General features: G+C 37.8%; 1 protein-coding gene across 1 annotated transcript; it reads right to left on the reverse strand.

Moving 5' to 3' along the window:
* Positions 1-2,088: 2,088 nt before the first annotated feature.
* On the reverse strand, positions 2,089-24,711 carry LOC128099783 (killer cell lectin-like receptor 2). The gene is made up of 5 exons (XM_052721601.1): positions 24,597-24,711; positions 21,816-22,034; positions 19,727-19,869; positions 17,810-17,913; positions 2,089-2,242 (listed from the first exon to the last, which is right to left on the reverse strand). Exons 1-5 carry the CDS (start codon positions 24,709-24,711, stop codon positions 2,089-2,091), a joined length of 735 nt encoding a protein of 244 aa, XP_052577561.1.
* Between the last annotated feature and the right edge of the window lie 305 nt (positions 24,712-25,016).

Raw genomic sequence — 25,016 nt, forward strand, 5'->3', positions numbered from 1 at the left:
TTTTTTAAGGTATGTCCTCATGATTGCCTATATTTTCTCAGTGTCCATCATGTCTCCCTTTTCATCTCTGACTTTATTAATTTGAATCCTCTCAGTATATTTTAGTTAATTTGGCCACAGGTTTGTCGATTTTATTAATATTTTCAGTGAACCAACTCCAGGGTAGTCCCAATATGCAAAGGTAGTTGACCAACACAACTGGACTCAATGGGTTTGAAAAAGAAACAGAGGAAAAAAAACAAAACAAAACAGGGAGTTGAGTGCATAGGGAGGTAGGAATAAACTGGAAGGAATTGAACCAGGGGAAGTGAATATGATTAAAAAAGGCAAAAGAATATGGCATGAAGTTATCAAAGAATTAGTAAAAATATTATTTTTAAAAAGAAGAAATTTCCCAGGCAGTGGTGGTGCACGCCTTTAATCCCAGTGCTTGGAAGGCAGAGGCAGACATTTCTTTGTGAGTTCGAGGCTACCCTGGTCTACAGAGGGAGATCCAGGAAAGGCGCAATGCTACACAGAGAAACCATGCCTTGAAAAGAAGAAGAAGGAGAAGAAGAAGAAGAAGAAGAAGAAGAAGAAGAAGAAGAAGAAGAAGAAGAAGAAGAAGAAGAAGAAGAAGAAGAAGAAGAAGAAGAAGAAATTGTCAGTTAATGTTTAAAATGTTATGAGGAAAAGAAGGAAGATACAAAGCTGTAATGGGAATAGAACCAACTTACTGTGCATACTGTGTAAGAGTACACCTAGGGACAAGAAAGGACTTTGAAAGGAGATGGAAATGTTCTGCTTGGATTTAATGGAGGATAAATAGTGTACTTATTAAAGTCCATATTTTCTCAGCTGGACATGGTGTTGCATGTCTTTAACCCCAGCAATTGGGGGGCAAAAGTAAGTGTATCTCCATGAGTTAGAGGTCAATCTTGTCGATATAACAAGATTTAGGGTGGCCAAGGCTAGCATATATATCTTTAATCTCAGTACTCAGTACTCAGGTGGCAGAGGCAGTCAAATCTCTGAGTGCCAGGTCAGCCTGCTATACAGAGAGAATTCTGGGACAGACAAGGTAACAAAGAGAAACCCTGTCTTCAAAAAAAGAAACAAACAAACAAAAAACTACCACCACCAAAAAAAACTATGCAAGACTAAAGAACACAAAAATGACATCAGCACTGAATGCACGTGAACCTGAACATGGAGGAAATACCTAGAGTGACATTATCCAGTCAGGAGATGAGTACACGGATCCTAGATTAGATCAAATTATTGTATCAATACTAAATGTCCTAAGTTTGATTACTTGGGTATGGTTGTATAACATAAAGTGATGCCCCTGGAAAATACTTTGGAACTTTTGGGCCTCAATTTTGTTTGGTTTGTTTGGTTCCTTGACACAGGCTCTCACTGTATTAATTTTTTCAGCAATTTTGTCTTAGCCTCCTAATTGCTAAGATTACAAGTGTAAGGCACTACATCTAGCCAACTTCAATTATTACCACCTTTTGTATAAGGCCTCAACTTATCATAAATGGTTTAAAGAAGGATGGCATAAACTGATGTTTTGGATAAAATGTATTCAGCAGTTCCTTGAACTATACTTGCAAATATTCACCAAATTTGAAACTAAATTTTATGGGCAAATGAAATGTTTATAACAATGAAGAAAACTTCTATGTGAAACAAAACACACAAAATAAAACAGAACAGCAATCAACTAACAACTAAGAAATTGAAGCTTATAACTGCACTGTAATTTTTAAGTGTGCTTTCAATTGAGACGATTTATCCTATTGATAATGAAATAGTCAGGCTGTTCTTTAGGGTTCTTTATTTAGTTCTATGGGTGTTTAAGTAAACAGAAAGAGCAGATTCTTCAGGGCTTGAGACATGCACCAGAGAAGATGTGTTCTGTGTCTTCCAGGAAGAAAGATGGCCTCTGCTCTGCCAAGTCAGATTTGGGAGAATATTTTCAACCTCTTCCAGCTCATCTCTCTGTTTACACAGAGAACCAAGCCCTGTGACCAAACACTTGTTCACAAGGAGTCATAAATTATTACAGGAAACAAATGAGGATCAGAACATTCCATTTTGCCTTTAGCTCTTGCTGCAGGATGAATCAGTGAATTTATCCAGTCTCTTCTCACAGATACAGGGGTAGAGTTGGTCACAGTTATCATTATCTAGTCTTGTTCTAGATAAAAATGCACATGTTCCAGTATAATGATCAAATTTCGCTGTGTTCAAGTCACTAAAGTCAAAAATAATAGTCAATTATTTAATTTTGAACATTCACTGAAATGTCATGATTTTAAAATTTCTATTTGCCAAAATATACAGAATATGGAACTATTAATCATAAGTTCATCACTGAAATGGTTTTATTGTCTAAGCTCATTAAAAAGAAATGATCTCTTGATCATACCAAAATCCCATCTTATTCCACACTTGCAATTTTTGATCAGCAGGTAAAACTGATTTTTAATATTTCCAAGGAATTACTTTATGCTAAACTTTCTTTCCCACTTATATTTTGTCAATAAATGTGCTAGGTATAAACAAATGCATGTAGCACACAGAACAGGGTCTCATATACTTGTGTTTTAACGAGAGAGGGAAAATTTGGAATACAGTCACAGATGAAGACTTATAACTAATATTTTGGGCTATTTTCCCTTTCTTCTTCCCCCATCTCATAGTTAATGGGTCTCCTCTGAAACATGATAATCTACTGAATACCTTATATGCAACACAACTATGATTTCTACAGGATTTTATATTAGAAGCCATAACTACCTTTCTTAAAAAAGAAAAAATTAAATACAAAATAAAAAACATATTAAAATTAGAAAACAGAATAAATTAGTACATAAGCTAAAACAGAAGGACTGTTCCAGTTCAACCTGAGCTATGTAACAAAATCAGAAATCAAGAAGTAATTAATTAATAATTAAAATCATCCTGTAAAAACTGACAGAAGTCAGATTCCTGCTCAGGCTGAGGTGTTAGCAGTAGTTGGAAAATATCTCAAATGGTCAGGGAAGCATTGTAGCCTGTTTCCCCCCTAATGGATAGAGGAAGCTGACTAAAGAATGAATTCAAAATGGAGATCCTCAATAATAAATCCAGCCTAATATGGTTGGACACAATTATAGTTCCAGTATTTTGGAGATGAAGGTAGGAGAATCACAGTTTAAGACATAGGGATTTGAGCCACACTTCAATATATAAAAGTTTGAAGCTAGTGTGGACTGATAAGACTCTGACAAAGAATGTCAGACAAAGAATGAAACCCACTCACATTACATAGAACTGAGACTTTAAATCAATCAGTATTTAGCAAAATAGATCACATTCTTTGAATGTTGGATTTAAGATGGAGAGAAATGAAATATTCAAATTTGCCACAGAAATTTAGAAGAAAGATAAGTGAAACCAAGTGGCTTATGGGACATAGATAGGAAAGGTTAGATAATTTAGGAATAGAATATATATTAGACAGCCATGAGACATGCTCATGGGTACAGTCAGAAAATCATGTATGTGCCTTTAATGTGCAAAGGGAAGAAATGATACAGAAGATAGCAACTGTTCACTAAATAAATAAAAAGATACTTACTAAAAAGAAAAATGCATGCTTACACAGTGACTTGTACACAAATTGGCATGATAGCTTTCATAATTGCAATAACTCATAACTGTCAAAACTTAGAAACACACCATATGTTCACATATGGAGAAATATCATAGTATATTTGTGTAATAATAAAGTGCTTTGTAACAAAGAGAGTGAATCACTGGTCTGTGAATTCCAAGAGCCATGGCATTATACAACAGATAGCAGTTGATAGTTCAAGCATCAACACACCAGATGAATAATTTTCTGATGCAGGAACACTGTTCAAGCAAACATGGTGCCACAAACTCTGAACACTGTTGCTTCTGTCTGTAATTTCACATCTGCACAAACACTGTGGTGTCTCCCTAACACCTGCACTGTAATGAGTAATCTCATGTGATGTGTATATTTAATCTCATGATTACATCTCAATCCTATGGGCACATACATCTGTGGATGGTCAGGAAGATGACTTCTCATTAATTGTATAATTTTGATGAATAGAAATAATACCAGGATATTTTTCATATCTCAGGCTGACATAGGAAAATAACAGTATTCTTGGCTACAAAGACAACTTTTTTTAGCTGATTTTAGGCCTTAGAGTAAATTCAAAATAGACTAGTTGCCCCTGCAAAATAGGCACAAGGACAAATTCCCAAGTGTTTGTTGAACTAAAATCAAGCACAAAGCAACTTTAGTAGACATAATTCTCTCAGCAATTGACTCTCTGAACACATTCCCAGCTTCAGTTTATGACACAAGGCTCGAGGTTTAGACAACAAACTGTTTATTGTTTAAGTCCTGCATTTCAATGTCACTTTCTGTTGCAAAATGCTGACCACTCAGCCTTTGTGGCCCCTGCCTCCTCACCAAGGAGCTTGGCTGACAGCCATGCACTGCCACTCACTAACTGACTGGCCAATGTGTCATCCATAGCCTGAAAGAACCAATGATTCTCATATGTTATTGAATGGCTCTGACCCTCATAATGTAGCTCATATACTTGTCCAGAATTTTTTTTTCTGTGAGAGAACTGTTGCTATGTAGAGGAGCTGTGAAAGAGAGCTATAAGGGAGAGCTACATGGAGAGGCAGATGAGTAGTTATGTAGAAGAGAGAGCTGTGTAGAGAGATGGAGCAATATCTGTATAAAGATGTGTGTAGGAGAAGATATGTAGAAGAGAGATGTGTAGAAGAGGGATGTATGTAGAATGAGGAAGTCAGGGAAAAATCAAACAGAGCAGGAGCACACTCTCATGCATGCCATTGGTGATGACAGAAGAGCAGCAGATGGCAATTGACTTCAGGGGATTGGCCTTCAGCAAATAAAACCTTGATGGGTGAATTTCAGATAGAAAAGGCCCTGAGACCACAGACCCCAGGATGTCTTTTGTGTATGCTGGGCCTTCACATGTTTGCTGCTGCCATCTTCCTCTGGTAGCTGGCATGGTGTGAATGGGAATCAGGAGATCCTCGATACCCATAATGCAGTATGATCATCTCTTGGAAATATCCCATTCTACTGGGCATTTTTACCTAAGGATTATTATGGAGATGATATCCTCCTAAGCTGTCCTGTTTAACTGAAGTAATGATTTTATACAATAATAGTGTTAGTTTAAATAGTATTTGATGATTGAAAGTCTTTAATAAATATAGTAAGGTATTGATAGAGATTAGTCTAGTGGAAAAATCAACCAAAAAATGTTATACTTGCCTCTGATAAAGCAGGGGCTACAGAGGATAAGAAATAAAACAAGAAAGTGTCACACAGCTAAAACACATGAGTTTCTATTGAGGAGCCACATAGTTGGTGCTAAGGTTAAGATTAAGAAAATCAATTAAGTCCCAATAGCCCAGATAACTTAAATTCTTTTCATCTTAATGTAGAGAGATGGTTCACAGGTTTCAGTATGCATCATAGCTGAAACAAAGCCTTACAATAACTTCAGGTTAGACTAAGATGTTTTGATAATAGCTTTGAGATGAAAAACACTAAAAACAATCTAAAGTTCACAAGGACACATAGCTAATTCATTAGGTTAGGGATCAAAAACTAAAGAAGCCCAATTATTTCAGGCTGAAGTAATTTCCTTGCTAGGGTTGGTTGTTGATCAAAGATGTTGGTTAATTTCTTGTACACATTTATACCCCCAATCTCCTAATAAAAAAATAAACAACTATTGTTGAGTGGGTATGTACCCCAAATATTTAAAGTAGGGCTAATTGATTGTTTTCCATATGTTAAAGCTTAGGTTTGTGATTCTTTTAAAATTCCTTAAAAGATTACCTTTTAATATAAGTAATAAAAGTGATTGATTCTCTCTTTGTAACCATAATATGCAACCTGCCAGCAAAAGAACCAGCTGAGAAAAATACCATGGTTGCTCACACCCTGTTAATCTATAAAAAGTTACTTAGTGGATTTCTGTGGGCCTCTCTAGCACTTTGCTTCTTCCTATTCTCATGTGATTGTCGTGCTAGAAACCCCATCCAACTACTGAGGGATCTAGATGCAGAGATCCATGGCTAGGCCCCGGGTGGAGCTCCAGGAGTCCAATTAGCGAGAAAGAGGAGGGTTTATATGAGCGAGAATTGTTGAGACCAAAGTTGGATAAAGCACAGCGACAAATAGTCAAACGAATGGAAACACACGAACTATGAACCAATGGCTGAGGGGTCCCCAACTGGATCAGGTCCTCTGAATGTGTGAGACAGTTGATTGGCTTGATCTGTTTGGGAGGCATCTAGGCAGTGGGACCCGGTCCTGTGCTCATTGCATGAGTTGGCTGTATGAAACCTGGGGCCTATGCAGGGTGGCTTGGCTCGGCCTGGGAGGAGGGGACTGGACCTACCTGGACTGAGTCTACCAGGTTGATCTCAGTCCTGGGGGAGGCTTTGCCCTGGAGGAGGTGGGAATGGGGGATGGGCTGGGGGGAAGGTGAGGGGGGTGGGAGAGGGGGAGAACAAGGGAATCCATGCTGATATGTAGAACTGAATTGTCTTGTAAAAAAAAATGTTACTTAGATGTAAATGTATGTGGGTTCTTGGGATGACTTTTTTTAATCATGTAAGAGAGATGACAAACATGTTGTTTTTTCCTGTGTTCAATATAATTATTCACTTGAAAAATAGAATGTAACCTGCTGTGGGATGTCTTTCTGTATGCTGTGAATATGTTTTATTACCAGTAGTTAATAAAGAAGCTGCAGAGATACAGGGAGAAGAGGACGGAGTTGTGGAGAAGCCAGTGAACTACCTAAGAAGCAAGATGTGAAAGTACAGGTAAGTCACCGGCCACATGGTGATACATACATTAATAGAAATATGTTAAATTAAGATGTAAGAGCTAGCTAGTAATAAGCATGAGCTATAGACCAAAGAGTTTGTAATTAATATTAAGCCTCTGAGTGGGTACTCAGGAACAGGCAGGTGGGAGAGATTCATCTGTCTACATTTGGTGCCCAGGTGTTTGGCAATAATTTTTACATAAAACCTGATAGAGCTTAAAAAAAAGAGAGATTCTAAGACAGAGCCAGGAGCAGTTTCCTAGTTCATGTCTCTCAATACAGGCCAAGAGACAGAATTGCATTCCTTGGCCAAGGTGGGCCTTAGCTGAACATCATGGATTCCCGCAGTCTATCACAGGTTGAGGTATAAATAGACTTCTTCAGCTGCTGCCTGCAGGCTTGAGAACATAGCTTCAGGCTTAAGAACACAGCTGCATGTTACTTAATACTGCTTCCCAGAGTTGGGGCAATAAATGTGGTTCCCACATGTACTTCCACTATGAAGCTAGGCCCTCAAGGAGCAAAGGAATATGGCAGAGTCAGCCACTGAAGTTGTTGCTTTGGTCCTAGTGCTTAGCAGTTTAAAGTAGTGGTCAGAAAAGGATGACATATGTGCAATGAAGACAAATTCAGATGGAAAAAACTCTAAATGGGTTGCATTTAAAAAATGTACATAGGCTTAGGAGAGAGAAGAGAATGGGTATAGATAGTCATAAAAATAAAGTCTTCAAAAATAATAAAGTAATATATAAAAAATAAGCCATGTAAAGATGGAAAATACACAAAGTTTGGATTTCGTATATTATTGTGTTTTCTTTGAACTTTTTGACTGTTAATGAGCTAACTGCAGAGAGACATTTGATTGTGGGGGCCACTAAGTTAAAATAGCATGTATATTTTAAAGGTATCTTTACTTCAAAATTTGGGTCTAAGGCCGGGCGGTGGTGGCGCACGCCTTTAATCCCAGCACTCGGGAGGCAGAGCCAGGCGGATCTCTGTGAGTTCGAGGCCAGCCTAGGCTACCAAGTGAGTTCCAGGAAAGGTGCAAAGCTATACAGAGAAACCCTGTCTCGAAAAACAAAAAAAAAAACAAAAAAAAAAATTTGGGTCTAAGGATACATTGCTTCAGAAAAGAGGCTATGCTTTGGTTTCTACAGAAAGCAAAAGCCTGTGGATTCATTTCAGGTTAAGATGCATCAGATTTGATCAAGCAAGGCCTCCTGAACCTTGGCAAATGGTATATATCAACAAAAGTTAGAGCTGATCTTCCCAGGACTTGACCATTATCTCAAATTTTCTCAGGATCCCTTTAAAATTACCAGTGTCCCCAGTCAGCAGGAAGTAGTATAGAAAACTATGCTCAAATTCCCAAAACAGTGTTTATGAATGTTTGTTTTCATTGAAAGCAAGTTGGTTATAAGTGGTTAATGGTCATAGTCAGTCTCTCTCTAAAGAAGAAAGGGGGCTATGATAAAGAAATGATAAGAAAAAGGTAGATTATTGAATCTACTTTAATCCAAAAAAATAACTGTTAATCTCAAAACACTTTACATTGGTATAGATTTTTGTTTATTGATACAAATATAAGGTCAATTTTGTTGTACTATATGTATATTTCTACTCTTGTTTAAGGTATCATGTTTACACAATTCATTTAAAAAGGTAATATGTAGTTAAAATACATATTAATAGTCATCTATAATAGTCAAAATTATAGTTATTAGTTAGGTTTCCTAGCTATGCAGTGATATATTTCAGATACATAGGGTAATCTTCAAACACTTCAAAGACCTACAAAATATGGCATTTAAAGTGTTTTAAGAACTTAGACTTTTCTGGACATTGAGACATGTCTCCTCCTAGCAGCAACAATTACTTCAAAAAGGATGATGAGCATCAAAGAAACTTCTTATGGAGTTTACTTTCAGTGTAGCAAAGGCTAGCCATTTGGGCAAAAAACTGCTCTTGCCTGTACTACTTGACAATTTGTTGTATAAACTGGAAATGCAGGACCTATAAAAAAGTGACCACTGAAATTTGCCAAAACAAGGTGGGATGGTCCTTCAAGTTCCTGCTTCACAGAAGAAACTACAGACATTCTGCAAGACACAGAGGAAAGCAACTGATGAACTTTGCCAATATAGGCAGGACAGACCTTCAAATTTACTGCTTAATGTCTGCCAGATACTATGGGCCTATAGTCTGGGGATGGATGCCCCAACATTACACAAGAACTTTGGGTGACTGTCCAGGCAGCCAGGTGTCTCTGTATAATTGTAGTTTTCCTTAGTTATGATAAGAGGTAGATTAGAGATGAAAGTTTAGAGTCATGAAAATAGGAGAGATGATAGAGTATTTTCTTTAATTTTGCCAAATACAAATAGACTAGATATTGTAACTGTAATTCTTGGTTGATAACTATTTTGTTATGTGTAATTTTCCTATATTAAAGTAAAAACCTTCCTTTTGATTAGGCAGAAAAGGGAAAATGCTGTGAGATGTCTTTCTGTATGCTATGAATATATGTTGCTTTCATTGGTTGATAAATTAAACTGATTTGGCCTATAGCCAGGCAAAAGACAGCTGGGCTGGAAATACAAATTGAATACAGGGATAAAGAGAGCAGAGTTGAAGCAGATGCCAGCCAGCCAAAGAAGGACCAAGATGTACTAGAACACACAAAATATTAAATATTAAATATTTGCCATGAGACACATGGCAAAATATAGATTAATAGAAATAGGTTAATTTAAGTTGTAAGAGCTAGTTAAAAATAACCTTGAACAATAGGCCAAACAGTTTGTAATTAATATTAAGCCTCTGACAGGTTATTCAGGAACAGGCAGGCAGGAGAAAGTTGTCCATCTACAGTAACCACATTGTAATTTTTATATTGCCTTGAAGATTTTGTTGGGGTATATAAGCTGTAGAGGAAAAATAAAATCATATAATACAGAATAAAGAATACAGAAGAAGAAAACTATCAAGAGAGTGTGTGAATGTCTTTCCCTTTACCCCCTCAGATAAAAAAGTTGTATTTTTGCCTACTCTGTAGATTTCTTTCAAGTCCTGCACTGCTGGAGGCTGAACCCCAGGCAGGGGTAGATGTATATGTCAAAAGGGAGTGCAGCTTACTGGCCTGGGTCCCAAAATTTGCTGAGCCTGCTTTCTTATAGTCCCCAAGACTAGCAGCCTAATGGTATCACCTAGATATCACCTCCAATGGCTTGGGGCCTCCCACATCAGTCACTAATTAAGAAAATGCCATACAAGTTTGCCTACAGCCAGATGTGTATTAATGAGGCACTTTCTCACTTGAGGTTCCCTCTTCTCAGAGGAATCTAGCTTGTGTCAAGTTGATATAAAAATAATTTACATAATGGTGCTTGCAAAGGTATACATATTTGCTAAAACTCATATTTCTCATGATTTACAATGGGTGCATTTCATTACATGTACACTCTAACTTCATGACTTGATTTTTTTAAATGTAATTTTCAAAAGAAAGAATGAAAGGAAGAGAGAAGGAAAGTAACAAAGAAAGAAAGAAAGTTAGGAAGAAAGAAGAAAGGAAAGAGGGAAGGAAGAAGGAAGGAAGTTAAAAAGGAAGAAAGGAAAGAAAGAAGAAAGAAAGAAAGAAAGAAAGAAAGAAAGAAAGAAAGAAAGAAAGAAAGAAAGAAAGAAAGAAAGAAAGAAAGAAAATAATCATAAGCCAAACTGTTTCAGAACCAAAGGACATCACAAGTGAATGCACTGCATGATCCTGAGTACAAAGAAATATCAAAAGTGACATGTTCCAGAAAACTGACAAAAGTGAATAATAGGACTATGTGTTATGGATTAAAACATATTAATAAATCATCTACATTTATTGAGTTAAATTTTTCAGTATGATGTAAAAGAAATTGCTTGTCCCTATGAAATATTTATGGATGGCTTATTATTATTTGTTATTATTATTGTTATTACTACCATTATTATTATTAGGCTTCATGAGACAGAATCTTACTCTGTAGCACACAATGACCTCAAACATACTATGTAGCCTAAGGTTACCCTCAGACTCATTTACTTATGAGATTATAAGTCTTAGCCAAACGAAACTAGTGGGAACTCATGAGCTGCGGTCCAATAGCTGTGGAGCCTCTGTGGGAGTGGACTAGGTCCTCTGCATAAGCAAGACAGTTATGTAACTTGATCTGCTTAAGAGGCCCCCTGGCAGTGGGATCAGGATCCTTCCCTAGGGCATCAGTGGGTATTTTTTGGAGCCCACTGCCTATGGTGGGACACCCTACACAGCCTTGGTCCAGGGGTTGGGGCTTGGACCTGCCTCAACTGAGTGTATCAGGCTCTGCTGACTCCCCATGTGATGGTTGGGGGGGGGATACTGGGGTGGGGGAGGAGGGAGGGGATGGGATCTGTGGTTGGTATGTAAAATGAATACAAAATTCTTAGTAAAAAAGAAAAGAAAAAAAAAGATTATAAGTCTTGAACATTCACATGCACCTGGCCTCAATGAAAATTAGTGTATCTGTGGAGTTTCAACTTATCATCAAATGGATCAAAGAGAGAGAGAACAAGAATACATATGGATTGTGGAAGGTTGTATGAGTGTCTTGAACTAGTCTGGAAACTATTCACTAAGTCTGAAATTATTTTTTGTAACAAATAAGTTCATTCTAAAGATGATAAGTTCTTCTGTGTACAAAAAGTGTCAAACAGTAGCTAACCAACTAACAAGCAAACAGGAACCCACAACTGTACCCTAGTTCTTAATTGGGCTGTCAAAGCCATGGATATTGAAAAGGTTTGTTCTAGTGATGGTGAAATATGTGTGCTATTTATTAGACTTCTGTATTAAGTTCTATGTGTCATTCAGGAAAAAAAGAGAGTGATTCCTTTGGGCCCTGGACCAAAGGTATCCATTCTACAGACACAAGCTGCTGTGTTGTATAAGGAAGGAAAATGACTTCTGCTCTGTTGAGTCAGATTTCAGAAGAATAATTCTTCCCTTTCCAGCTCATCACCCCATTTGCAAAGCAGACTGAGACCTGTGGTTAAAACATTTGGTCGTTAAGTAGTTACAAATCACCACAGGAAACCAACAAAGATGACTACATTCCATTTTTAAGTTTTCTACGCACTGCATACTGAATTAGATAATTTACCCACTTTCTTTCCACAGACACAGGAGTGAGTTCTAACACAGTCATCATTATCTACACCTGTTGAACTGAAACATGCACCGCCTCCTGTCTTATGTGGTGGTCCCATTACTGTGAAATCATTATTAAATGAAAAATATAATGGGAAATTATTTAAATTCAAACCTTATATTGATTCAGGCCAAGGTTTTAAAACAAGATTTATTGACCAAATTTTACAGAATATGGAATTAATCATAAGTATATCAATAAAAGATTTCCATTTTTTCTAAATGCATACAATTGGTCTTGGGCCAATGACATGACTCAGTGGGTGGAGGCCATTGGCATCAGACCAGACAACCAGAGTTCAGACCTCAGATCCCACACAGGAGAGAAGTGACTCTTTCAACGCTCTTCTAACTGCACCTGTGGTGTGACCTGTATGTCACACTACATGTGAGTACATGCACAAAAATAAATGGAATAAAATAAAAAATAAAAATGATCTTTTGATCACAACTCAGGTTCTTATCTACTTCACACTGTTAATTTTTTAGTGAGCAAGTTAAACTAATTTCCATGGAACAATTTTACACTAAAATTGTTTTCCTACGATACTTTTTACAATAAAAAGAGTTTAAAAGGAAAAAATAAATGTATGTGACACACAGGACAAGGTGTTATATGCATGCATTTTGAGGAGAAAAGACATTTGTAGAATAGTCACAGAAGAGGGATTGTGACTGTTGTTTCGGTTGATTTTCCTTTTTCCTCCCCCTCCTCAGAGCTATTGGGACTTCCCTGAAACATGATGATTGACTGACTTCCCCGTGTTCAACAAAACTGCCATCTCTGATGGACAATGAATACTAAATCCACAATTACCTTCCTGTGAAAGATAATTCAAAATTTTAAATAAAATCTAAAACACAGTTCCGGCAGTGGTGGCACATGCCATTAATCCCAGCACTTGGGAGTCAAAGGCAGGTGGATCTCTGTGAGTTTGAGGCCAGCCTGATCTATATAGTGAATTCCAGGACAGCCAAGATTACACAGAGAAACCCTATTAAAAAATCAAAAGAAAAAAAAAAAAGATGATACATGACTATAACCTAGCCCTGGGGAGGCTGATTTAGAGGATTATAAACCAGAATAGAGTGGGCTATGGAGCAAGATCCTGATCAACTAAAACCAAATTCAGTTCATTTATGAACAGGCAGAAAGCAGATCCCTGTAGCTAAAGTTTTCCTGCCTGGCCCACAGTCAGGACAAATCTCTCTCACCTGCCAGTCCCACAGCCGTCAGACCCAACCAAGTAAACACAGAGACTTATATTGCTTACAAACTGTATGACCGTGGCAGGCTTCTTGCTAACTGTTCTTACAGCTTAAATTAATCCATTTCCATTAATCTATATCTTGCCATATGGCTCGTGGCTTACCGGCATCTTCACATGCTGTTTGTCATCGTGGCTGCTGGCAGTGTCTCCCTGACTCAGCCTTCCACTTCCCAGCTTTATTCTCCTTCTTGTCCCACCTATACTTCCTGCCTGGCCACTGTCCAATCAGTGTTTTATTTATTGACCAATCAGCAACACACTTGACATACAGACCATCCCACAACAGATTTCCATAAAATCTGAGGCTTCAGTAAAGCTAAGACTCCCAAAACATCATTAAATATGACAGCCAGTCTTTCTACTAATAGGCAGGGCAAAATAAATAGTGACTCTACAAAAAATGATCACTCAAATACCAAATAATTAATCCAGGAGTATCAGGAGTTCAAGGCCAGTTAGGGAAATACAGTGAGTTTGACCCAGTCTAGCCTAATGAGAATCTATGTCACAGAATACCAGACAGAGAATGAATTCCACCCAACTCCATGGGACTAAAACAGCAAAGGAATAAAATTTTAACAAAAGATCACCGTCATTTAACATTGGATTTAAGCCAGGTGGAAATAGAGGATTTAGATTTACAATAGGAACAGAAAAGGAAGGTAAATGAAACTAAGTGGCCCATGGATCATATAAAGAACAGGTAATGTATAGTAGGGATGAGTATACATATTAGTCAGCCATAGGATATGATTATGGTACAATCAGTAAAGCGTGTGTGTTGAACATGGACAAAGAGGAGAAGACCCAGTAGACACTAACTACTCACAAGATACACATGGAGCACATATTCTGCATCGTGAGTTCTTAACTTTACCTGCATGGTGCTGTCTACCGGGACTTCTACCAGGAAACACAAGCTCACAGCTTCTCACTAGGTTCCTTAGAAGCTAAGATTGTAAGCAGGTGTACAAGCTTCTGCATCTTCCCACTGGAGAAAATACTTGTGGTGGCCACAGAAACCTTCTGACCACTGGACTTCCTGACAGAAGCCTCGTGCTTAGGCCAAGTAATCATACCATAATCAGGGAACAGTTCTGTAACATAGTCAAGGTCTACAAAGATCACTTAATCTGGATGCAGAATACTTTCAGCTGCTAGAACCTCACTCTAAATATTACCACATGCTCATTTCACTCTGTATGGTGCTGTAGGATACAAATAAATTCATTAACTCTGTGGCCTTTCACAGTGGCAAACACCAACAATTCTAGTGCTTGGAAGGTAGATGCAAAGGAGCAGAGCTAGCCTGTATGAAATGATACTTCCTATAGAAAAAACAAAATTAATAACAATAGTGATAATCTGCATGATTTGTACATATTAATACATCATGTAAGGTCTTCTGTCCTCTGGTCACCTCTGTAACAGCCTGGCCACCTCTGTGACAGTCCGGCCACCTCTGTGACAGCCTGCATGAGAGTTCCCTTGGTCTAAAGAGGAAGTTATTTTCCTGTGTATTTGGAACCTAGCTGTCCACACTGGCAGGACCACGTTTAAATAGAAATGAGCCAGACTCGCCATTTTCTCGGGCACTGAATGAAAGGTTCCTGAGAAAGTTACCACTGTTGATGCCTCAGATAGTTTTGGTAGCAGCTGAAGAAGAAATTCACTGAATACCACAAAGATAATTCCATAATGAACAGAATCCAGCAGAAACAGTAGGTTAAGCCCACAAAAGTACAGACAATAGGATTACCAACTAACACGCCTAAAATAAGTGTGGTTACTATCTTTAAAGGGATGAAAGACAGCCACACCTGCCTGTAGTCTCAGCACTTGAGAGATGGAGATACAAGGATCAAGAGTTCAATACCAGCCTGGGGACACAAATCTCTATTTCAAAACAACAACAAAACAATAAAAATTAAATTTATTTGTAAATAATTATAAAAGGCAACTTGAAATATAACTAGCTAACAAAGTTTTTAAAGGACAAACACAGAATTATTAGGGGATATTTTTTAAATTTGTATTTCTAAAAAAATCAATAATCAGGAAAAATGATGAATATGTGATATGAAGGCAGAGAGGGGGTTCTGAGGATTAAAGGATAAAATGTGAATGAGCACTGGAAAATAATGGACAGGAGAGAATAAAGGATGGATCAACCAAAACTAAGGATGTATAAAAGACCTTATGGAGACCCACTAGTTGACCAACACAAAACAGACTCCTTTTTGTGTGTGTGTGTGGTTTGGGGACTTTTGTGTGTTGCTTTTCTGTTTGTTTCAGGCAATTTTTGTCTTGCTGGATTTTTTTTTAGTTTGATTTTATTTTCCTATTTTGTTTTGTTTTTGTTTTGGGGAGAGAGAGAAAAATAACACAAAGTTGAGTGCATAGGAAGGGAGGTGGGGAGGAACTGGGTATTATGGGGGAGAGGAAAACCTGATCAAAATATATTCTATGGAAACATAATTTTAAAATATCAAAATATAATTTAAAAAGAGTTAGACCGACAGAAAATATGAGTCATTAAGTGAAAATCAAAGTGCAAGGCAAGGGATACCTCCAAAGGAATCACCAGTCGGGGAGACCACAGGGGCCTCCAAACAACCAGGCTGTGGCTGTGCCCTTGGTTTTCCACCATAACTCCATGGAAACACCCTATTTCTGAAGACACCACACACTTGGTGTCAGGACATAGAGAAATCAGTCTCAAACCAATCAGGAAACATTGTCCCTTGGGCTATCTTTCAATGGGTCAAAGGTCCTGTGCAGGTTACTAGGAGAGTGCCTTAGCTAGGGTTTTTATTGCTGTGAAAAGACACTATGACCTCAGCAACTCTTATTAAAAAAGAAACATCAAAATGGGGTGTCTGCCTTACAGTTTCAGAGCTTCAGTCCATTATCATCATGGTGGGGAGCATGGCAGTGTGCAGGCAGACTTGGTGCTGGCTATCTCTTGAAATGCAGGCTACAGGAAGTCTGCTGACACACTCAACGGTATCCAGAGCATAGGAAACCTCAAAGCCCACTCCCACAGTGACACATTTCCTCCAGTAAGACCCCACCCACTCCAACAAAGCCACACCTACTAATAGTGCCACTCCCTATGAGATTATGTGGGCCAATTACATTGTAACTTCCAAAGGGAGAAAAGATTTGAATGGTCTTACCCAGCACTGGACCCTGCATGCCACAATACTGACCTGCTAGGCAATATGTCATGCTTGATATTGTAATCCAAATCAAAAGCCCATGATTGCAAATGTCATGGGTTCTAGTATGGAACCTACTACTATCATTTTGCTAAGTGGTCACATAGTCAAATTTCATTTTTAATATTTATGTTTGTGGCCTGGACCCGCATTGCTCTCAACCTCCATTAGAGAAGTTTCTTTTTGCAGTGGTCAGTGGTCATTGCAAAGAAGCAGAACTGGTCACAGTGCTTAGAAGAGAATATGTGCTGAGTCTTAAAGGGGACATCTTCATAAACCTCTTTCCCCCAAAACCACAACCACCACTCAGGAAATAGGAAGGAAGAGGAAACAGAAAGGATGTAAGAACCAGAGAAGGAAAATGTACTGTGAACAGCATGTTCTGGACATGACAAAATTCCTGCACAGATGACGAGGCATCTACTACCACTCAAGGAATCACTATTGTCAGGTGATGGCTGCTGGAAAAGGGAGATTCACTCTTTTGAGGGGTTTGTGGCCACTGGTATGTATCCTTGCTCCAGTGGATGCCCTACCGTGCACATAGGGACAGCAGCAATTAAGAAAACAGGAGTTAGAGAGGCACATGTTAAAACAGAAGCAGAGGAAGCTTGGGGGTTTAGGGAAGGATATGATCATATTTTGTTTTATGTATATGAGATGTATTCAAGAAAAAGAAATATTCTTAAAAAAGATAATCAATAAATAGTTTTCTACCAGATTACAAATTAACATAAAACTTGAGAGTCTACAATATGACATCTTGAAATCGAAGTTAGATATACATGTACACATATAGATATATAGATATGCAAAAATGTTCTTATATTTATAAATAAGAAGCAATTTATATAAACTAACTACCGAAACAAATGAAGTGAATGTTTCAAATATTCATACTCACACTATCTATCAGGATGATCTAGTCACTTTCAAGTGATCTTAAGTTGTTGATTTGCTTGTGTTCTCTGCATCTTAGAACACACAATCCTTAGCTGTGTTCATTATTACATCACTAGCAGTCAGCCTCTAGACTGTTCTTCTTCCCTAATACTTGGTCAGACACTGCCTTGTGCATCTTGTCCTTACCCATGAGCTCCATTGACAAAAAGAAAAGCATTGTGAAATGAGAGAAAAGCCTTTGCACACAATCCTCCCAATTCTGCACCTAGTTAGAGTGTGAGGGATCAGGAGACTCACAGATTAGATGGGCCATCGTCACTCCATTGCCATTTCCTTGTTCTTGGGTTATATGATAACCCAGTCCAGTAACTGTTCGGCTTAATTTGCAGCTGAAGGAACTTCTGTAAGGGAAAAAAAAAAAAAAAAACCTCATCTGATGATAAAATTTCCCTCTGGCTGGTGAGAAAAGAACAATATAACAGGTCCCAGCTATTTTATGTCAATTCTCTGCTGTCCTGTCCTCCAGCACTTCAGTCTCTCCAAGCTCATTTTTAAAGTGATTTCCCTCTAATAGCTCATTTATGTCAAAACCAATGTTAGTTACATAAGTTATTTAAAATGAAAACTTCAGGTGTGTAGGGATACTAGATTCATGAAATGATTTATGTCTTTAGACCAAGTCTCACTATATAACCAAGGTTGACCCTGAACTCACAACATTACTGCTTGTGACTCCTATAAACCAGCACACTGAATTCATGGCTCATTAAATAATTTCTGTCACTCTACGAAGTTATTCAAATGTGCATTCCCAAAGACCACAGAGGCATGTGGAAAGTGTTCATATGGTAAGTAAGCAAATTCATTAAGATGAAAAGTCATGCGTGAAAACTGGGCATTAAACTTCATGCTCCACAGAGGAAGCTGTTCTGAAGTTTAGACTTGGAAGTGACAGAAATTGAGGAGAAAAGGGACAGATATTTGGAAAAATTTAGTGTCTTACATGTGACATGCAAGTGGCATGATGTCTAATTAAATTTTTGAACATATCTTAAAATATGGGTTTAAATTTAATTATAAATTGAATTATGATTAGTATATTGAACGGAAAATTACATAATTATTTGACATTAAAATTTATTTTGTTGTAATTTTTATACATGTATTAAATTGGTGGACAAATTTTGTAAAATGTACTAAATGGTAAAGTTTTCAAGCTGACCCTGCAAGCATTTCTCTAGAAAAAATATTGTCTTCATATTGGAAGAGATTTTGTTAGGAATAATTTAAATAGAAAATGTCACCGGGTGGTGGTGGCGGCGGCGGCGGCGGCGGCGGCGGCGGCGGCGCACGCCTTTAATCCCAGCACTCGGAGGCAGAGGCAGGCAGATCTTTGTGAGTTTGAGACCAGCCTGGTCTAAAGAGCGAGATCCAGGAAAGGCGCAAAGCTACACAGAGAAACCCTGTCTTGAAAAACCAAAAAAAAAAAAAAATAAAAAAATAAAAATACAAAAACAAAAAGAGGTTAAAAAAAAAAAGAAAGAAAATATCTGCATCTTGGCACCTTTTTTTCTTTTAATTATTCATTTCTGAAAATAGACATCTTTTAAAAAACCAAAAAAATTGTATGAAGTAAAAGATGATGGAGAGTTTCACTGACAATCACATTGGAGCTACCTGGTAAAACTACTGAGTTTCACAGTTCTCACATAATTTCCATTTTGCAAATTGCCCCAGAGGTCAGTTACTTTTTCTGTTGTCATCCAATTCCTCATCTCAGGCAGTCTCACTTCCAGGTTCCAAAGAGCAAGCCCTAGACCAAGACGTCACTGGGTATAGCTGGCACTCTATGGAGATACATAACTGTCACTCACAGGATGTACTGTACCAAAGGGTTAAACTTATGTTGGGAAAACATGCTTCTCTGAGGGACTCTCTTGCAGACTCCTGAGAAAGAGATTACAAAGACATGGCTTTTTTTTTTTTTTTTTAATGAGTCTTATCATAACAGACCCTGTGTCCTGACACTAAGCCTAGAGCAGGAAGGAGTAGCCTAGGATACTCTTACTGCACAGGTTTTGCTCACGTTACAGGCAAACCATGTACAACACTTAGATGTCTCTCTTTCAGTAAACCTGCCTGGGCTCAGTATCTCAGTTCCAAGGGTTAGAGAAGGAATCTAAGAATAAAGAAGCATGTAAGTGTCTACAATACCAGTTCATCATCATCATCTATCCTCAAAAGGGATAAGCTGCAGTCCCGGCAGGTCTTTGCACATACACTCCAGCGTTTTTTGTCCATGATGAAATAATAACATTTTATGCCACAGCAGAACCAGTGTCCTTCAACCCGTTCGCCTACAACAGAGAAGGCAAATGGTGAAAATTCTTATTTTCTAATATTCTGTTATTAGATCACTGTTTTAATTAAACATTGATAAATAAGTTAAATTTCAGAGCTCTAAGAAATTTAAATTCCAGAATGTTAAGAGACCCCTTTACACCTATGCTCTATGGGGTATTTTTTATAGCAGTAGATATATAGAAACAACAGATGTGTCCACTGTGGATAAATCAGTAGAAAAAATGTGGCACATGCACACAAAAGAATATTATTTATCCTTTAAATTGGCTGGGCATGAAGACATGCTTATAACCTGAGCACTACACAGAGTGAGACAGGAGGATCAGCACTAGTTTGAGGCTAGCCTAGGCTAAGTAGTGACTTCCATGTCAGCCTTGGCTATAAAGTAGATTCTAATAAAGCCTGGGCTACAGATTGAAACCATGTCTAACACCTAAACACTTTAAAAGAGAGGTGCTCAACCAAATGATGAACATGGATGAACTGGAGGATAGTGTGCAAAGTGAAAAAGTCAGGCCCAGGACCATACTTTATGGCTCAACTCAGATGAGGTTTTAAGACAGCCCAACTCTAAGAAGCAGAGGCTTGTGAGATACCAGAGCTGGAGTACGGGGAACAAACACTTGCTGCACAGAGGCAATTACAAGGATGATGGAATTCTAGACCTGCAGTAATGCACTGTGTTCCCAGTTCATCCACACACACTGTGCACTTAAGGATGTGCTGTGGTCCGTGTTAGATGCTCTTACCTTAAGAGGAATAAGAGACACATGGGGGAGCTTTTGAAGGTGCTGGTCTACTCTCCTGATTATGTTGATGCCTTCAGTGATAAGCCCACATACCCAAACACGTCAAGTTGAATATATTAAAATGTGTGCGATTTGTGTAGCAATAATAACTCAATATGATTATTTTGTTTAGTGAGGGACTGAGGATGGCCATGCTCTATTATCAAACTTTATCTTCATCCTGTGTTTTCCTGTGAAGAGGTATCATTGTATAGCTCAGGCTAGCCTGGAATTTGCTGAGCTGTCCAGATTGTCATTAAATTTATAATCTTCCTGTCTCAGCCTCCTAAGAACAGGGACTACAGCAATATGCTACCATTTTCAGATAATAAAGTTATTTTTTTAATGAGACAGAATATTTTTCATGGGTCTGAAATATTTTGAAAATTGTTGGCACTTTTTTCCTATCATATTTTATAATGTAGCAGTTTGAAAGATATTACTATTCCTTGCATAATAATGATTTTTAACCCCTACCATGGTGTAGCGAGATCATATGCAAAAGCTCTTTGTAAACTCTAAATTCTGAAAATAATATTTAATAATGAATGATAAACTGTGTCAATTAAAGTTAACCAGTCACAATACAAGGTAAGAAAGATTCCTTGTAAAGCTTGATATTTTCATCTTTCTGGCCTCAACCACTGTGTCACTGACAGTTACACAAGTGTGGACACCATTTTGAAGTTCCATAATGTGCTGCAGGGAGCTGCACCATGGTCACAAATAAGCCAACTCTCTCATACCAAGGCAGAAGGAAAACGCACACACACAATTATTTTTATGACTGCATCCATATAAATGCTCTAAGTCCATTTCAGCCTAAGAATTTGATGAATGCACTCTTAATGGAAACTTCCATGTTCTGTCAGGAACAAAACTGGAGATTCAAATTGCACAGATAAAAAGAACCTGAATTGTCAGCTGTGCTGACTTACAATTACATCCTCTTAGAGCAGTAGAAGCCAGAACGACCACTGAATTTCTAGAGGCTATAAGATTCTCCAAATTCAAAGCAAGCCCCTCCATGAGATAACGAAACACCAAGCCATCAACCCCAAGCATTTTAAGCTGCTAATTGAACTTCAAATCTTCTGGGGGAGGAAACATTAGAGAATAAAGCAATTCTTTATTCAGGATCCTCTCCTTACCTCTGTGCAGTTTGGAATCTACAAATTTAGTTTCCTGGTAGCATCTGTTCAGTGTTCTGTTGAGTGTGTCCAGATCGTGTTTGAGGACCTCATAATCTATAGACTTATTTTTCAACATTTCTTCCATTAAGTAACTGTCATTTTGCATGGTGCTGTACTCTTGACGTAGATTATTTAGAGTTCTCTGCAATTTATATATTTCTTGACTGTACTGAAAAACTAAAATTAGTAACAGATGTAACTCAAAAATGCTCATAAAGAGTAAATATTTAATTTAAAAGTAGAGAAAAAGCTTTATATTAACAACCAACACAGATCATTACTTTAATTGCTATTTTGGCACTTAAAAAGTAACACTTCAATTAACTCACTATAAGAAATAAAACATCAAATTGTCTCTATTGGCAACTTCAGTGTAAAGTACGTGAAACAGCTAAATAATATGATGGTGGAAGCTCCATATGTTCTGATTAATTCGTTGTTTTCACAGCACAAAACTAACAAATAAATACTTAAGTAAAATATTCAGAAAAACCTAACACAACATGAAATTTGAACCAAGAAACATGAAATAACAGCACAGTTATCATTGGAGAATATGAACTACCCAAAGGAGAAAGATAATAATATGCCGACATGCAGCTGTGTTGGAGCCCATTGGTTTTCTCTAAGGATGTTTATTAAAGATAAAACTGAAGCTCCAGAACTTCTACTTCTGTCTACAGATTCCATCTTTCCACTTAATCATGTCCTCAATATGAGCTGGGGATAAATCCACAAAATGAAATAATTCATTTTGTACAGCTGTTTCTTATAACATGTATATATCAGATTCATAATCACCTGAGCTCCAAAACCAGAATATCAACACATCTATTATCAGAAGGAACACGATCATGAGTAAGACAGAATAAGGCAGTCAAAGGCAGCCCCAGTCACTGTAATGTCCAAGAGTTCAGGGGTCCAGGAGAAAACAAAAAACTTACAAATTCCAGCCCACCTGGAATGTCATCTGGTGACAGACAAAATAATAGACAAAGTATGATCTTTGTGGCATAATTAGTGTCTGTTGGCATTACCTAGGCAGAGGATGTATTTGAATTACTCACTGTATATCAGCCACACCGAGATTGCCATCATCAGAAGTAAGCAGAGGATCCCGAGACCCACTGCAATGAAATGTAAGGAGATTGAGCGTTCCTAAAGACATCAAAATCATCACCAGGACCATCCCATGAAATGGAGAGGAACAATACATTAAAGTAGGAGGGTTAGGAAGTACTGGAAGGGTAACAGAGTTAAGGGGGAACAGGATAGGATAATAATGGATTTAAAATTATATGCAATACAAAAGTCTTAATAAAGCCCATTATTTTATGCAATTAATAAATTCTAATAAACTGTAAAATGAAAACTTTATGTTTTAGATTTCTGGATGACATACACCCATCTGTTTATAGCCTATGTATGGAAGCAGTTCTTTAGGACTTCGGAAAATTTCTGCCCATTCAGCCTTGAACTCTCAGCCTCACAGGTAGCTGAAATGACAGTCTTGAGCTGCCTCATCCAGGTGCACATAGTTTCAAAAGTTCATCTTACAAAGCACTGAAGGGATAAGCAAGATTCAGGTAGGAAACTCCAAATTGCAATTAGCAGCCCACCAAGAGATCTCAACTCAGCATGAGGAGGAAAGAAAGATCAAGCAACGGGCTTGAGAAACTGGGAGCCAGTAGGAATATTCTGAACTCTATAAGGGTCCATCCTTGAAGACTTCCTAGGAGTCAGCTCTTTTCTTGTCCATCAATTCTGTTTTCTCAGGAAAATAAGATATTTATCCTTGTGCATTTGAGGTCTTGAGTTCTAGAGTCCCACATCTGATTATCACCATACTAATGTAGCAAAAGTGTTCAGTTTAGAGTTTAAATGTGACAATATTTGAAGGGCAAGAAAAACAAAGACCAAAGAATTTCCACTCCCCTCTGACCTGGCTGTTGTTGCTGATGATTGGCATTGAAGTTTGATGAAATACTTGGAATACCCTGTTTTAGTAAGAGCTTTTTTGGTTTGTTTGCTTTTTGTTTTTCTTTTTTTGTTTGGTTTTTCAAGACGGGGTTTCTCTGTGCAGTTTTGGTACCTGTCTTGGATCTTGCTCTGTAGGCCAGGCTGGCCTGGAACTCACGGAGATCTGCCTAACTCTGCTGGGATTAAAAGTGTGCACCACTGATGCATGGCCGAGAGCTTTGTTTTTAACACATACTTTGCATGTTTCTAAGATTTTATTCCATTAGAAAATTCAGTGTTTCTTCAGACTATAGTTTTTTTCTTTCTAAAGGCCACACATTTTTAACCATATTTTGTTAAAAGTAACTGAAACCTGATGGTTTCTCAAATTTATAAAAAACTATGCAAGGCAGACAAAGTGGCTCACAACTGTAATCCTAGAACTTGAGAGGCTGTGCTAGGAAAATCAAGGATTCTTGGCCACCCTTTGCTACATAGCATAGTTAGGACTGGTCCTGGCTACTGGAGACCCTGGCTCAAACAAACAAAAAACAAACAATAATAATAATAATAATAATAATAATAACCTAACACACAGCAAAACAAAAAACAAATGAAATTATTGATTTTTTTTCCTGTCTCAAAGGTTATTTTTTAAAAAGCTTTTAAGTCTTTACTTCTTCTCACTGTGATGGCCTATTCCAGCTGACAATCAGCAATATATGGCTAGGACAGTTTTCAGTGTCTGGTGTGTACAGCGAGTAGGAGGAGAACATTCACCTTTGTGTCCAACCTCTCTGGGACCTTGAGTCTCATTAGGCTTGATTGGATTCTGTGACTCTGAAGAAGACACAAAAACTCTTGAGTTTGAATAAGTCACCTCCTGATTGCTCATCTTGGAAGGAAGCAATGACGGTTTAAATTAAAACCATGTCGTGGGATGATGTCTAGGTAAAGAAAAAATTAAAACGTCCAAGTTTAGAACATTTCAGGATTTGGTGCTGGGGTAGAGTAGTAGTTTATGAACTTCTTTAAGGACCTGAATTCTGTAAGGAGGGTAGATGGTGGCTGGCTTCCACAAGGTGTGAAAAACCTTTTTAACTAGTGGTCACATCAATGATTATTGGGATGTATGAGAAAACACCTTGAATTGTCAAATAAAGGACTGGGCAGTTACATGCTTGACAAAACTGGTGCCAC

The sequence above is a fragment of the Peromyscus californicus genome, unplaced genomic scaffold (assembly GCF_007827085.1).
Source record: "Peromyscus californicus insignis strain IS unplaced genomic scaffold, ASM782708v3 Scaffold_6__1_contigs__length_162567912, whole genome shotgun sequence".
NCBI classification, from domain to species: domain Eukaryota; kingdom Metazoa; phylum Chordata; class Mammalia; order Rodentia; family Cricetidae; genus Peromyscus; species Peromyscus californicus.